Here is a 16,369-nt window from a genome sequence, read left to right as displayed (position 1 = left end):
ACTCTCATTTCATTCCATCTGTATGTCGAACAGTGGTATTTTTATGGCTTAAAGGAATGTGTTGCCATCACAAGGAGCATCTGCTATCATTTATCAGCACAATCACTGTTGTCCTGAAGAGCAGGTGTTTTGGGTTCAGAAGCTGCTGCTATGAAACTTGTACTTGCACCCGAGCACATTAGACTTGTGTAAGAGCTCAATTAAAGCCCTGAAATGCTGAGATGTGGTGTTTTGTGACTGACTGTCTTAGGATAGAGTACACAACTCCAGAAAATGATTTTCATATATTATCATCATCACAGCAAGTAAATGAGACTTGACTGCCATTTTCCAAAAGCATTCTCTATTTCATCTCTATTAATATAAACATTAAGAAAAGACCAACCCATTATTTTTTCATGCACTGATCAATTTTTTGTTTCAAACTAGTACAAAGAAAACATCCAAAATACACACTTAAGTGTTTGTTTTATTACTTTATCTATTTGCACCTGTAGATTTCAATTTTGTATTTGAAATGATTTGTGTTTTCTCAAAATGTTAATTTTTTTGTGGTCATGCACTGAGCCAGAAATCTCTACTTTATCATTTATGTAGACCAGACTTTTCCTTTATATTCCTAACTATGTTTTGAAGGTTTTTACAAAGGGCTTCATTCATATATAATAATTCACCTGATTTATGTAACATTTTATTCCTAAAAACATGGTGAATTTATTTTCTGTCAGTGGACAGTATTTTCTGATTTCTGGAGTGATCCAAAGAAATATTAGGCCTATATGAAACAAGAATTGCAAAAATAAGAATTTTGAACATAGCTTTATTTGATGTTCAGATTTCTATTCTGGAATTGTATGCAAATCTATGCATATTTAATCAGATGATGCATCATTTGCATATTGAAGCATAACCTTTCATAAATCTAATACAAAACAGTTGTCTTAATGTACTGTGATTAGCCACTTGATAAAATTTGACCCACCCTATTCACCATTTTTATTTAAATATTGGTTTATTAAAATATTATTTATATTTGAATATAATAATTATAGATATATATATATATATATATATATATATATATATACATATATATATATATATATATATATGGGATTTATTAAATGTGAGATTATTGTTTTGTAGTAATACAACCTCATTGGTCCACATTACTGCAAATTTAAGAAATACTGAATATTTGCTCAGCAGTTTAATGAAATTTCGTTCTGTTACACGCAGAGCATGTCTAGGACAGCTTCCCCATCTGTCTCCAAGAAAGATTTCTATGCAACCTCACCATAGCAACCAGAATGGAGCACAGAACTGGACTGTTTTGTGTATCTGCTGTTTAACTGCAAGTAAAACCCATAATAAGCAGTTGAGTACAGTGAAAATATAGATAAAATCCCTTCTCTGTCAAAATTAAAATATTATCATCAAACTAACACCTTCACTCCTCACCATCAGTAAGAATCAGAGATAAATCAACCCAGCATGGACATAAAAAACAGACTCTCCTATGTATAACAATGACCACAGTTTATTTTACTCCTATATGCTTTTGTATGCTGTCAGACTGTGCTTGATTCACATGCTTACACTCATGTCCACTGAGTGTGTGTGTGTGTGTGTGTGTGTGTGTGTGTGTGTGTGTGTGTGTGTGTGTGTGTGTGTGTGTGTGTGTGTGTGTGTGTGTGTGTGTGTGTGTGTGTGTGTGTGTGTGTGAGTGAGTGTGTGTGAGAGAGAGATCTTTCCCACTGCGATTTGAATGTGGGTGTTAAGTGAAGAGTAGGTTGTATATGATTGGCATCGTTTTCACTGGTAGTGGCACTTAACTGCATTTCAAATGAAGGAGCTTCATGTGTTTCTAGCAAAAATGATTCGGAATTTCTAATAAAAACATCATTGTCATGATCCGGAAACATTATACAAACGAAAAAGCAGCTGCAGGAATATGTAAACTATGTTTCACCAGCCACAAAATGATCTGAGGGTGTTCTGTGGAGCACAACATCAGACCACAACCACTTTGAGAGACCTACATCTGTTAGTTTTTAGCTTAAATACAACTGAGGAATGAAAGCAAACATTTTGACAGCACTACTGTACTTCAAAAAGCATAATAAATGCCATCGAGATCCCTGGTGGTCTCCATCCCTGGTCTTCACAGTCTACTGCAGGACACAGCACACCTGATTCAGCTCTTCATTCTGAGCCAGAGATTGTTTCTGACAGGACTGAGACAGGTGTGTTGACCCGCACTGGAATAAAGTCTTCCGTGAAATGCCGAACCTCGTCCACAGAGAGTGCGATGAGGGAAGTGTGGGGTGTCCGCAGTGGAAAGCTATTCGAGCAGGAGCTGCTTTTTTTACGGAGCTTCTGATTTCTCTCTCTGGGCATTTCGTCGAATCTTCATTTCCGTGAGCTGGATGTAGCGGATGACGTTTGTGTCTGTTCCACATGCATGGACAAAGAGGAAAAGAGCTGTTTAAACTGAGAAAATGCGGGCAGGAAGTGTAGTGAAAGAAAAATAATTTAGGTTTTGTGATTATTTATTATTAATTTATCAGCACAATCACTGTTTTGGGTTCAGAAGCTGCTTCTTGTACTTGCAACTGAACATATAAGACTTGTGTAAGAGCTCAAATGAAGCCCTGAAATGCTGAGATAGTGTTTTGCGACAGAGTATAAAAAAAGATGGTTTACACATAATATTATCATCATACTGGCAAGTGAATCAGACTAGACTAGCATTTTCTAAAATCTTTTTCTCTTGTTCTTTGAGATGTTTGTTTTGTTGTAATAATATGACCTCATTGGTTCATATTATTGCAAATGTAGCATAATTACGTATTACTTACTCTGCATTTTAATGACATTAAGACAGCATTTTCAATTTGTGATGACATCAGAAACACATAATTGCATTTGGTATTTGTCAAACTTTTTTGAACCATCGATCGACCTCTTATAATGGAATGCATCTCACTCTTAATCAACTTTGCAGTTCTCAACAAGATATCATACTTATAACAAATAAAATGTTGAAATGTTGTGGTTCATTTCAGAGCGTGGTTATGTTCCAAAGCTAACACTTATAAAGGAAACTAAATGAATAGGAGATGTATTATGGAACCAATGCCACTGGAAAAGTGAACATTTGTTGTTGCACTCTCATGGCTTTCCGTGTTTGTGCAGTGAGATTTGAGACAGACTTCCAGAGGTCCATGCACCCTAGTGTAGTGTGTGAGAGTTTGATACGACTGACCTGTGGGCTGCTGTTTGTGTGACTCCTTCAGGTAGTGCAGGGCTTTGTTGAAGTCTCCCAGATGATAATACGCCACACCAGAGCGATACAGGGCTTTAAAATTCTCACCCTCCTTTCTCAAAACCTTCAGACAGTACTCTTTCACCCGTTCATAATTCACTAGCTCCATCTGCAACAGACATGCTACATGCAAACACAGACAGAACGAATGGCACCGATGCAAAATTGATGATTCGTGTTTATGATACTTGATCATGTTTTCTGCAGTTTAATAATCAAGACCTGTAATCTAGACAAACCATGACGTCATTCTACATGCAGAATTGATTGAAGACATTCAGTCGCAGATTACTTTCTTTCAAGGCATATTCAGGGTTGGAGAAACCAAATCTAGCAGTTTACCGCTGAAACCTAGCACTAATTTGAATATTATGGTCTGCTTGCCTTGCATTCAGTCTTAACAGGTGGAATACATAGAAAACAGACCTTAGTGCACTGAAAATCCTCTAGTCAAAGTGGTTCCCACCTGCCAGACTGTTGTAGCACTCCAGCTCCGCGTTCTCCACCGCGCCTTTCTGCTCGTCTGTCAGGCTGGACTTGCTGATGCTGGTCAGGACTGTAGAGGGAGACTTGCTGGTGTCAGGGTCCCCCAGCACTCGACACAGACCCTTCATTTCCAGCAGCGCGCGGTGGTACTTGCCGATGGCCTCGCGGTATTTTTTATCCTTGTAGCACTGCGTGCCCTGCGTCTTGAAGTCCAGGGCTCGTTTGACCAGGTCCGCCGGCTCGTTTTGGGGTTTCACCATCATCGTACCGCTCTGGTGGGGCGCGTACTGCGGGTAGCGCGAGTCTCCGCGGCTCCGTCCACCGGGAGGCTGCGTGACGGTGGAGTTCGCGCTGCCGCTCATGACGCTCAGCGTGCCGTTTCCCTTGCGTATCATCCCTTCAAACCTGCCCTGCTCCACGCTCATCGATACGTTTCCGAGGTTCGTTCGTTGCCTCTTTGCGCGTTCACATGCTCGCGTGACGAGCACGTCTTCACGGTTCTGTTTTAAAGATGGATTCCCGGATGATTCACGCACACAATACTGTGAATTTTCCCTCTTTTTCGCCGCCTCTCTCTTTTTTTCAGCAGTCTAGAGGAACGGACAGGGATCTGCACGTCCTGCTCTCACCAAATGACTCGAAAGGGAGTGAGCGAGCGTGCGCATGAAGCCACAGCTCGCGCTGCCCTTAAGATTGCGGTCATCACTGATGGAGCGCGATAACCGGTCTGTCAGCCCCCCTGCGCGAGCTCTCGTTTACATTGAAATCCAGCTGAGCGCAACTCAGCCGTGAACAAACGCATTTTACTTGCTCAAACGATGATTTCGTGTGACGTGATTTCTGACCCCAGAACACAGAACAGAAAACCAGCTGCTGCTGCTGGACACTGAAAAGAGCTGTTTACAGTTTCATTCTCTTACTTTGATCTTCCCTTTATTCAGAAGACCTGTTCTTCTCTCTTTCATTATGCTCACTACAAAGTTATTGTCAACCCACATTCATTTAATTAAGAATATGGTGAATATCTGCGTAATGGAATGAATCACTTTGGGAAACGTCATGTTTGTCCCACAGGTGTGTGTGTGTGTGTGTGTGTGTGTGTGTGTGTGTGTTGTAAGCGGGTAGCTGGTACGGTTGTTGTGTCTGGGTGTGTCGTGATTGCGGTAAATCGTGCTGGGTGGAGTTCTGCTTTGCTCAGTCTGTTATTTTTATATTCTCAAACACATGTGAAAGTCATATACACATAAACTAGTAGAGTTCGATCTGTCTGAGTGCTTTCTTTCTTTCTTTCTTTCTTTCTTTCTTTCTTTCTTTCTTTCTTTCTTTTCTTGTCCAGTATTTTTCTTCTACTCTCTGACGTTTTTAAGTTTTTAAATTTTTTTCACAACTATTATTCTCTTGACTGGTGATTGAAAGTTTCACGAATGTCAGATGCTATCACTTTAACTCAGCCTCTATAAAAAAAAGTTTGTGACTGCATGGGTGGTGGTTGATATTACTGAAATATTTATATTAATATAAATATTTATATTAGTTTTAAACACGTCTGTAAATGACAAAATCCTGTTCTACATTTGCTGACCAATATGTTTTAATAAAACGCAGTCTTTTTCAATGTATATGTATATATATTATTACTTTGTGGAATATATGTTACATATCCTGTATGTTGCCATAAGATGGCAGGTTAGTATAGTTTGTGACTGTGTATAGTATTAGTTATAGACTTATAATTGCACCTAATACCCTTCTTTTGATTATTTTAAAAATAAATGTTCTAAAAACTTCCTGAGGATAATAAATTGATTTATCATGGTCCTAAAATAGTTTTTTGGCAAAAAATAGTTACGATAATGGTACATTTCTCAGAGGGTGATTAGAGCACAGTTTGTCCTGTCCTGGCAAAGCTATGATTGTAAAATGCTGGGTTTGTACATACAGTAGTCAAGACTTATTTTTGTTGGTCACATTCACATATCCTATGGAAATTCTGTTTAGGCACAGATAGAATTATTATTTTTCCAACATAAGGAAAATGTTGTTAAAGTCAGGTCTCAGGTCAGGGGTTGTTTTCTCTTTGTTTTTATATGTATGTATTAATTTATTTTGAAGTAATTATATTTTGTGGTCTTTCTTACATGTGGTTTGCAATGTGAACATTACACTTGACGTGACTGAAACCAGCTTGCTGAGGGTACTATATTGCCATCTCTTGGTAGGTCAAAGGGATAGTTCAGCCAAAAAAGAAAATTCTGTTATTAATTACTCACCCTCATGTTGTTCTAAACCGGTAAGACCTCCATTCATCTTCGGAACACAAATAAGATATTTTTGATAAAATCCGAGAGCTCTCTGATCCTCCATAGACAGCAAAGCAACTGAAATGTACCCAGGCCCAGAAACGTACTGTAGTAAGGACATTGTTAAAATAGGCAAGGGCACATCAGTGGTTTTGAACAACATGAGGGTGAGTAATTATTGACAGAATTCTTATATCTGGGTGAACTAACCCTTTAAGGGTTAATGTCATTTAAGCTTGACTGGCGTTGGGGTTGTAGAGTATGACTGTGGCTCATGTATATGTGGAATGTAATAGATCTTTTCTGGATTTTTTTATGGGTATAATCCTGTTTTTGCTCTGCAGGCATTATGTGGTGTTTTCTGCTGCACTGCACTCATAGGATATTCTTGCAGAATTCTGCCTGCAGGGAGTCTGTTGGGTATTTGTCCCATCTGATGAATTCTTCTGTAGTGATGATGTTCAAACCAATAGTTTTAATTAGGTCCAAAGGCATCTTTCCTAATTCTTGCTTCCATGGTCATGTTGACTATAGCCTACATTATTAAGAATATCTAAAATATTGTACATCATTGTGTGTGTATGACTGAACACTTGTAAACATAGCAAGACTGATCTAAGACTGATCATAGTGAGATCCCGAGGGCTACTTGCTTACTTGCATAAACGTAGCCTTGATGTTAAGAATTAACCTGACTATTTTATGCATGTATGAATGCATACATGTATATATATATATATATATATATATATATATATATATATATATATATATATATATATATATGTGTGTGTGTGTGTGTGTGTGTGTGTGTGTGTGTGTGTGCACAATACAAACATTATTAAATAAACTATCCCGTGATGTATGACATAATGTTCTGCACAATGCAGATATAATAATAAAGCTTAAATAGGACTTGCTTCAATACTTTATTAGCAAACTATGTTTTAGCAGCAAATCAAAAAAGTATTGATAAATAAATGTAAAAAAAGCAAAAGAAAGAATAAAGCACACACAAAAATCAGGTTTTCCTCAGTACAGGAATTTCATAAGAAGCAGTGAGCATTTTCAACACTGAATTTTAACCATGAAGCAAAATAGAAAGGCATTTTTGGATTGTGTTTCTTTTGACATTTTTATTTTTATTTTCTTTAAAAAAAAAATTATTGCCGAAAACAAGAACATACAAAACAGTACAAAATGCAAAATATCAACAGCAGTAACACTTGAAAGGCAAGATTTTGCCAGAATTTTCTATACAAATGAGAAACATTATATTTGGGTATTTTGACTAGACCCCACAAAAGGTAATATTTGTTTTATTAAAAATTGTATTATTTTATTTAGCAACTTTTACATCCACAATTGCAAATTCTCAAATTGTAAACCTGTCTTTGTGGTATTTTTAAGGGTTTCTTTTGACTACTTCACGGAGTAAGTAAAAGGGAAGCGTCATAAAGCGGCGACAGTAATTGTGTCATCAGCCTGCGTCAGAGTGCGAGGATGGCGTCGGTGGATTTAAGAGGTAACGTTAGTTGGTTTCGCGAATTAATTAGCAGATGGTTTATTTTCTTTGACAACTTTATTACTAGCAAATCCTATTTCCCATCACATTAAAATGCTGTATAAGAAATATAAAATAGTTTAACAGAATGCTGGCTTTGTCCGGCCAACATAATCACTCTTTAGCGTTGTCGCTGTAGTTCGTTGTTGTTGGAGGCGCGCAGTATTATCTGAAATCTCTACGATATATTTTATTGTATTTTTTCGTACTTGACGGAAATATTCTCATTCGAATATGATTTTTTGTTTTGTGTTTGTCAGATAATTTGCTGGGCATCTCGTGGGTGGACAGTGGCTGGGTGCCCATCCTGAACCCAAGCAATGTACTGGAGTATTTCTCCGAGAGGAGCAACCCCTTCTATGATCGCACCTGCAACAACGAGGTGGTCAAAATGCAGAGGTTAACCTTGGATCATCTCAAGTAAGCACTGCGCTATGCCATTAAAACGGTGTTATACATGGTATACTCTTAGTCATGTCGGTTATATTTTGTTATACGTGTATTATGCATGAATGTGTGTTTATTTTACTGCCACTACTGATTGTTTTATTTCCTATTCAATTAAAATAGGTAGAGCTGTGTTGTTTGTGTCTAATTGTGTTTTCTATGGGTGTAGTCAGATGGTGGGTGTGGAATATATTTTGCTTCACGCTCAGGAGCCGATTCTGTACATCATCAGAAAACAGCAGAGACAGTCACCAACACAAGGTGAGTTTCTCCAGTGCTGTTCAGTTCATGCTGTGCTGTTCAGATTCTGCTATGTTGCCGTTTTTGCTTTTAATATGGTAATTTAAGAATATTGTTAGTTTGGTGCCTGCATTGTGTTTTCAGATGATGCTTTTTTGTATCAGTTGCAGTGTTGACAGACTTGCAATCCAGGTCAAGTATAGTAAAATTATACTTGTTGACAATGTGGAAAATGACAATGTTTGGTACAATTTCAAAGCCATTTAAACAGTACATGTTATTGTTAGGGTTGATGATGATTTTACCTGGTTTATCTTTCGAAGTCTTCAGTGTCATTGTGATGTGGACTGAGACACGCACCGATTCTAAAGAATTTTGAGTCCTTTTTAAAGTCCTGGTACAAATCAATCTATATATATTCTGTTCTGTTTAAGATGAACACTGTAAAGGTTCAAGCTCTTAATTTTGCTCTCAAAGTGCACCAGAATGACAAAAAGGACAATGATACAATTTCAAAACATTTTAAACATAGGATGTTGTTGCAGTATATTTGAAAACTTTTTCTATATGTGTTTTGCTTAAAGACTATGCATTTTGCATACTGGCGTTAAATCACTCAGGCTGCCTAAAGATATTTTACTATAAAAACAATAATCATTTTGCTTTGAATTTACATAATTTTTTTTTTACATTTATTTTTGCAGTTTACATTTATTGCATTTATTTTACAGTGAAGTGGTATTACAAAAGTCATTTTGAACATTTAATAGATTAATAGCTTCTACTAATCACTAATGCAACAAGTTTCGATCTGTGTGGCTGTTGTGCTTACACGTATCATCTTTGTCCCCCTTGTTCTGCAGTTACTCTGTGTTAATCAATTTATAATGAGAGATTGAACTGCAAGAGAATTTTAGTACACATAATTACTATAAAATATATTTACAATTAATTACTATACAAAAATATAATTATAATAAAAAAATAGTTTCAGCATAATAAATTTTTTGAATTCTGAAAGACCTGGGCCTCATTTATAAAACTCTGTAGATTTAATCCTAAAAGTGTACCTACACTCAAAAGCTAGATTCTGCGTACGCACAAAAGTTTTCAGATTTATCAAACCTGCGCAAAAATCCCTTTATAAATCCCATTCAGGGGAAGATTGTACATACGTGCATTTCCACCCTGTCTCCTCCCCAAAATCACCATATATGGAGCTTACAACGCCTTGTTTTACTATGCATAACCTCATCTGCATATCATTTCCATGCTTATTCCCATCCACGTGGCACCATGATTAACACCGTCAAAGATAAAATACATTGAGGAAAAATGAGATACGGACTATAAATGCCATTTGTCCCATACATTAATTTTTATTTCTAAAAATCATCCAGTATCCTTATGTTTTAGAATAAATATATCAAGGTAAAAACAGATTAACAGATAAATATTTTAGAATAGAGTTGATCTCATTCTTTAACACTGGCCAAATAGTAGCCTAATTCAATAGTTTTAAACAATTCAAATCAAACTAAATTTATGCAGTTTTGCTGATAAGGTGAATATCTTTTAGCTATTTTGAGTGGAAACAGATAGGCCTGTTTATTGCAGTGTAAAATTGTCTGACTCGGCACGTCACTAACAAAGTATGTTAAACAGGAACCATATAAATCTTACTGTTTTCTTCAAGTTGTAGCCTTCAAATACAGCGGTACTTTTCGTAATGTTGTAGAGATGACTTCACACGACATCAACACCTCTGTGCAGCTGCGGTTGTACAGTAAGATATTATCATTGGACCTACTCAAACTGGATAACGGACCGTTCGACAACTGAATCCAGCAGTGTTCTCCATAATATCGAAGTGCGCATCATTGATCATTGTTCTCGCTAAAAAATATTTTCTAGTAACATGAGATCTGCACTTCAGTTTAAAGATGAATTATTGTGCACCTATAGCAGTCCTCGATGTCAATAAAAGAGGAAAAGTAATCAAGCACATTTACTACAAATATGTCTAAATTCATATAATTTTGGTTAAAAAAAAAAAAGTTCTTCGTAATGACTTCATGTAATTTCAGTCCTTATCTCCATATGAGAGTGAAATATTTAATGTGTATATATATATATATCAACATGAAAACAGAGCTTAAAATCATTGTTCTTACTTCATTTTCTCACTCCAGGAAAAAGAGTTTGTACGCATGTGTCAGAGTTTGCATGCAGGTGCGCAAATTTTCCCGTCAAGTTTGTTTTTATAAATCCCACCTTTTGCGCAGGAAGTGGTGTACGCCTCTTTCAGGGCTGTTTTTGTGCGTACGCAACAGTTATAAATGAGGCCCCAGGAATGTTCTTTATCTCAATAAATGGGGTCCTTTTTGCTGACTTTACATTCAACATGCTGACATTAAATTTCTTTGCAGAAAAAAGAACTTTAAAATCTTTTTGTATGCTCTGTTTCCCTTGCTGCTCTTTTCCTGCAGTGATCCCTCTTGCTGACTACTATATCATAGCTGGAGTGGTGTATCAAGCGCCTGACCTGGGATCAGTCATCAGTTCCAGAGTGGTGCGTTAATATAACCCTAGAATAATAATCTCTTATATAATTACTCCTAATAATAATTACTCTGAACATTAAATTTGGTTTGTTTTGATGTGTCCTAGCTCTCAGCAGTTCATGGGATTCAGTCTGCGTTTGATGAGGCGATGTCTTTCTGCAGGTACCACCCATCCAAAGGGTACTGGTGGCACTTTAAAGACCAGGAGGAGAGAGGTGAGAACACACACACAGCAGCAGGAAGCATCTCTCAACACGTATAGCTGTACCTGTCAGAAGTGCTAAAATAGTGTTGTGTATGTGTTATTTATAGAAAGGGTAAAGCCTAAATCTAAGCGGAAAGAGGAGCCGAGTTCTTTGTTCCAAAGGCAGAGAGTTGACACACTGCTACTGGATCTGCGCAATAAATTTCCCCCAACTTTCTATCAGGTATTCCTAATATACTCTAAACATTTCTAACAGGTTTCCGAATGTTGTTTTAATTAGTGCATAATATAATATAATATTTATAATTTAAATTCTCATTTTGTTTATTTCAGCCCAAACCAGGAGAGAAGCCTGTCCCAGGTATGCAAATACTTGACTCCGTCTCATCTGATCACATGCTACAGATGAAAATTAGTCAGATTTGCTGTAGATGGTATGGATTATGCACAACTATAATTCATATATTTGAAAAAGCAGCATAATATAGTATTGTTTACATGTGGTTTGATTGAAGACCGACTATCCATTGGAAAATTTAACCGATTAAATGCTTTCAACTCTAATATAGAAGAAGAGAAAAGCTTTGTAGACATTAGAAGTATCCTGCACTCAGTAAATAAGCTCTCACTCTCTGTCTATAGTGGAGGTAAAGAAAGAACCAGAAGTGCCGGTTGAGATAGTGAAGCCTCCAGAAGAGCGAGACACGAAACCTCCAGCCCCTCCTGGCCCTCCTCGGCCAGCTCCACAGACTACACCCAACAAACCACCTCCTGAGAAGCGTGCACGCCTGCAGTGACACACATGCTGGTCAGCCACAAACATCTTTGATGTTGCAGGACTTCTGTGGATATTTCTCTGCACCAGCAAACCAAGGGTGGACTGTTATGGTTATTGTATATAAATGCAGTGTCTTCATAATTTAATAGTTTTTGTGATAAGGGAACTGAAATGTGTCTGTATGTCATTTTCTATATTTCAGTGTTGCTGAGTTGTAGTATTATGCCATTCCATCACTCACAGTAAAAATACACAGTTTATCAAAACTTGTACAGTCTTTTTCTGATCAAAAATTTTTAGGCATCTCCTTTGTAAGTTATTCAATAACTGCATAATGATTAACGTAGATTGGATTGTGGTCTTCAAATGTGACCCTGGACCACAAAACCATTCATAAGAAGCATGGATATATTTGTAGCAATAGCCATCAATACATTGCATGGGTCAAAAATATCGATTTTACTTTTATGCCAAAAATCATTAGGTTTTTAAGTAAAGATCATGTTCCATGATGATATATTGTACATTTCCTACTGTAAAGATATAAATATAAACATATTTTTTGATTAGTAATATGCATTGCTAAAAACTTAATTTGGACAACTTTAAAGGCGATTTTCATAATATTTTGATTTTTTTGCACTCTCATATTCCACATTTTCAAATAGTTGTATATCAGCCAAATATTGTCCCATCCTAACAATCCATACATCAATGCAAAACTTATTTATTCATCTTTCATGTGACGTATTCATCTCAATTTCAAAGAATTGACTTTTATGACTGGTTTTGTGGTCCATGGTCACAAATAGTGATGATACAGTGCGCAGCGCCCTCTTGTGTTCAGATGTGTGGCGCATATTGCCATGAATGTGAACAGCGCTCTGTTTTAGTGCTCTAAAACATACAGTCTATGTTTAAAACAGACTCATAGCCAGCAGACATGTTCTGATGAGAATTCAGCTTTATTCATAACCGTGACAATTAGTTCGACCCACATACTGCCAGTCCTGGCCTAATTTATTCCACCTGGATGCGCACAGTAACCGTGCGAACAGTAAAATACAGAACGATACCATAGAGTCTTTTAAAATATGTCCACGATATTTTTTCGTGTTCCAAGCAAACTGATTAAGTGGTTCTGGAGAGCGATTGGTTTATTTATTAAATGGTGTTAAAAAAAAAAAAATCACAGTATTGCCCCAGATGTTTTCGTTCGTCGATACACGCGTTCCCCGCGCGGTGGCGCTGCAAAATAACGCGCATCTGTAAGCACGCGCAGCGCCACTCTCTGCGCGAGGTGCCGTCATAGGGTGCCGTGTGCGCGCAGAGCACGATGGGACGGGAAGCGCAGCGCTGGAGGACCACAGAGAAGAAGATGGCTGCGAAGGGGCTCGACGGGCCAGCGTTGTACCTCCTGCTCCGAGACGGCTAGAGAGGGGATAGGGGGCAAATATGGGGTCGCAGACCCTCCAGATCCTGCGGCAGGGCGTGTGGGCGTCGGTGACGGGAGGATGGTACTACGACCCCCACCAGAACACCTTCGTGAACGCGCTTCACCTTTACCTGTGGCTGCTGCTGCTCTGCCTCCCGTTCACGCTCTACATGGTGAGAGATGCAGCCGTCGCTTTCCCTCTTGTCTCCATCCTTCAGTCGTTATCAGCCCATCTCTGTCTTTTCCTAATTCTTCACCCATCTGTCCATCCCCCCTCTCTCTATCATCCTTGTTCTTCAAGCTCATCTCTCTATTTCCAGTACACACAGGCTAAATGTCTCTTCCCTATTTCTTTTCATCTCTCTTACGGTGTTTCCTCATTCAAAAAAAACAAATAAAAATCAATTAAAAAAAAAAGATTTCAATACCAGAAAATGAAAAGTCAATAAAAAACATAAGCTTTTTTTTCTTTTCTGGTTATGCTCAGTTTTGTAGTATTGCATTGCGATGGTGGTCTGCGGTCTGTTTGGTTAATCACTCACTCAGTCTGTATTTGTTTTGGTTTTGACTGGGGTTTTTCAGACCTGCTGTCATGAGGTTAGGTCTGTGTTTAGTCTCTGTATGCTTGAAAGGACTAACGTTAGTTCAGCCTAACGTGAATATTCTGTTTTAATTTGCTCACCCTCATGTCCTTCAGAATCTGTATGAAGATATTTTGAAGAATGCTGTTGACCAAAACTGTTTGACTTCCCTTGTTTAGGAAAAATACGCAGAAGAAAGAAATTTTAACTTACATTAACACACTGGCATTGCCACAGATGAATCATTTTTGGCTTTCAAAAGAACCTTTCAACGAATATTTCTTGAAAGACAATTTTAATAATCCGCAGAACCTTTTTCCCTACAATTATAATATAAAGGTTCATAGTTCCATAATTGTTGAGCTGAATTCTCGGCGTCATTACTCCTGTCTTCAGTGTCACATGACCCCTCAGAAATCATTCATAAATGCTGAAAACATACTCAATAAACATTTCTTATTATCGAAACCAAAAAAACATATGAAAAATAACAAATGTTGTGGAAACAATTATATATTAATAAAACCATTCCTTTTATTTATTTTATTTTTGTGAAGAATCTTACTGACCCCAAACTTTTGAACACTATTAGCTCAAAACCACAAAAATGTCTTGCTTTCTACGAATTAAAAAATTTCTCGCTGTGTTCTTCTAAATGTTAAAGGTTTTTCTTGGAACCTTAGGTGCCAGTAAAAAACCCAAAAAACTTCCCACAAACCTATTGTGGTTTTGTTCATAACATATATCATCAGCTCATTTTTAATATGCTTTCAGCCGCCAAAGTGTAGTACTCTCAACTCTGTTTGCCACATTGTACCATATGTAAGCTAATTCCACATTTTATTCCAAACTCATTACAGAAAATGCAGGAGAAGATGACAGATTTCATCTTTGTTATAACGACTCTTGCCCAAAAAAAAAAAAAAAAAAAAATCCCTCTTAACCATGAAACATTATACTTATGTTTGTATGATGTGTATTGTTTTTAAAGCCATGTTTGTTCTGTGGGTGAAGTATCAGGGCAGGTCTATGTCTTAGCGACTGGTGCCACTCTGTCCATTTTTAACATCCTGCACAGATCCATGCATCTAGGTTCTGCTTCAATACTCAGTTACCTTTCAACCACCGCTAAACAATATGATGTAAAGACCCACAGTAGTGCTGCGATCAGTGTCTCAATAAGCTGATATATGTGTTTTGTGTGAATGAATATTGATGAATATTGGACTGGGTGTGTTAGATATGGAGAGCTGTTTAGGGCAGTTCTGGTGTTGGGTGGCTGTGCTAGAGACACAGATGTCTGTTCAGTGCCAGGCTGTTTTTAGCTTCTGCCCTCTGGTTGCGACTGAAATATTGTTACCTCTTTTCATAACCCTGTAACTCTGTATAACACGGTCCTATATTTGTGTATGATATTTATACAACAGAGGGATGTTAATAGGCTGGCAAATGTGAGTATATCCCAATATTACTTAGTCACTTACTCACTTATATCACACCCCCAATGCTTTGTGTTGCTTAAATGTCAACATTTGAAATACAGTGGCATTTTTTAATTCCTTGATGGGGAAAAATGACAGATCAGTAATAGATCTAAAGTTTGTACAGTACACAAATATTCAGAAGAAGGTTTTTCGTGTTTTTGAAATAAGTCTTTTATGGTCACCAAGGCTGCATTTTATACAGTAAAAGCTGTAATATTGTGAAATATTTTTAGTAATGTAAACAACTGTTTTCTATGTTAATACATTTTAAAACGTAATTTATTTCTGACAGGAAAGCTCAGTTTTCAGCAGCCACCACTTCAAAAATAAGAAACATTTCTTATTATCATTTATTTTGAAAACAGGTGTGCTGCTTAATATTTTTGTGGAAACTGTGATGGATTTTCTTTCTTTTTTATATGTTTTTTTGATAAAATACAGAAGAACAGTATTTGATAAAAATAAAAGATATACATATATCGTTTATAACATTAATCTCTTTACACTATTGTCAGTGTGACCAAGTGCTTTTTTCTTTAAACAAAAATAACATATAATAGCTCAAAACCACAATAGCTGCTTGTTTTCTACTCATTTAAAATCTTTTGCTGTGTCTCTCTCTCTTTCTCTGTAGGCCTTGCCCCCCACAATGGTGATCGTGGGTATGTACTGCGGGGTGATAGCAGGTATGTTTGTGCTGCTGAAGGCAGTGAATTATCGCCTGCACACTGCGCTGGATGAGGGGGAGGTGGTGGAGTTGCGGGCCAAAGGGAGCGAGGGACGGGGCCAGGGGGCAGAGTGCCAATGTGAGGGTACCGGCACCCGGCAGGACGACTCGAATGGGCCTGGGTAAGAATTACAGTTAACTTATAAGCCATAACAAAATGTAGTGAGTCGCTGCACAGTAAATAGGTCCGATTTAGCTTAGGAAGGCTCTGGAATGGGTTTGAATCATTT

The 16,369-nt window shown here is 37.4% G+C and overlaps 3 protein-coding genes across 6 annotated transcripts in view; 2 read left to right on the top strand and 1 right to left on the bottom strand.

Moving 5' to 3' along the window:
• Window positions 1-1,518: 1,518 nt before the first annotated feature.
• On the bottom strand, window positions 1,519-4,537 carry LOC109062775 (tetratricopeptide repeat protein 9A-like). The gene is made up of 3 exons (XM_019079842.2): window positions 3,795-4,537; window positions 3,269-3,451; window positions 1,519-2,451 (listed from the first exon to the last, which is right to left on the bottom strand). Exons 1-3 carry the CDS (start codon window positions 4,237-4,239, stop codon window positions 2,369-2,371), a joined length of 711 nt encoding a protein of 236 aa, XP_018935387.1. The 5' UTR covers window positions 4,240-4,537; the 3' UTR covers window positions 1,519-2,368.
• A 2,980-nt stretch (window positions 4,538-7,517) lies between these two features.
• Window positions 7,518-12,178, top strand: med6 (mediator complex subunit 6). Of its 2 annotated transcripts, none has more exons than XM_019079838.2 (8): window positions 7,518-7,639; window positions 7,939-8,098; window positions 8,295-8,386; window positions 10,855-10,937; window positions 11,036-11,144; window positions 11,242-11,357; window positions 11,468-11,495; window positions 11,777-12,178. In XM_019079838.2, exons 1-8 carry the CDS (start codon window positions 7,618-7,620, stop codon window positions 11,929-11,931), a joined length of 765 nt encoding a protein of 254 aa, XP_018935383.1. In that variant the 5' UTR covers window positions 7,518-7,617; the 3' UTR covers window positions 11,932-12,178. The 2 variants fall into 2 exon arrangements, with proteins under 2 accessions (XP_018935383.1, XP_018935384.1); XM_019079839.2 differs by having other exon boundaries at window positions 11,468-11,568.
• A 1,069-nt stretch (window positions 12,179-13,247) lies between these two features.
• The window catches only part of pcnx1 (pecanex 1), a 36,163-nt gene continuing 33,041 nt past the window's right edge, over window positions 13,248-16,369 (top strand). For 2 of the 3 annotated variants that reach the window (XM_042737320.1, XM_042737319.1), the window contains exons 1-2: window positions 13,248-13,520; window positions 16,047-16,261. In XM_042737320.1, the coding sequence (XP_042593254.1) occupies window positions 13,368-13,520; window positions 16,047-16,261 (368 nt within the window). In that variant the 5' untranslated portion in view covers window positions 13,248-13,367. The remainder of the gene's footprint in view (window positions 13,521-16,046; window positions 16,262-16,369) is intronic. The other variant, XM_042737321.1, reaches the window with a different exon arrangement.

The sequence above is a fragment of the Cyprinus carpio genome, chromosome B13 (genome assembly GCF_018340385.1).
Source record: "Cyprinus carpio isolate SPL01 chromosome B13, ASM1834038v1, whole genome shotgun sequence".
Lineage (NCBI taxonomy): Eukaryota > Metazoa > Chordata > Actinopteri > Cypriniformes > Cyprinidae > Cyprinus > Cyprinus carpio.
The sequence above is the reverse complement of the archived record's forward strand: the minus strand, read 5'-3'. Positions and strand labels throughout refer to the sequence as shown.

Bases quoted from the DNA above. Each gene is read 5' to 3' on its own strand.
- med6 (XM_019079838.2), top strand. From the start codon at position 7,618: ATGGCGTCGGTGGATTTAAGAG. The intron at 7,640-7,938 runs GTAACGTTAGTT...TGTGTTTGTCAG, and splicing joins GGCGTCGGTGGATTTAAGAG to ATAATTTGCTGGGCATCTCG. The intron at 10,938-11,035 runs GTGCGTTAATAT...GATGTGTCCTAG, and splicing joins CAGTCATCAGTTCCAGAGTG to CTCTCAGCAGTTCATGGGAT.
- LOC109062775 (XM_019079842.2), bottom strand. From the start codon at position 4,239: ATGAGCGTGGAGCAGGGCAGGTTTGAAGGGATGATACGCAAGGGAAAC. The intron at 3,452-3,794 runs GTGGGAACCACT...GTTTGCATGTAG, and splicing joins GTGCTACAACAGTCTGGCAG to CATGTCTGTTGCAGATGGAG. The intron at 2,452-3,268 runs GTCAGTCGTATC...CATGTGGAACAG, and splicing joins ACACAAACAGCAGCCCACAG to ACACAAACGTCATCCGCTAC.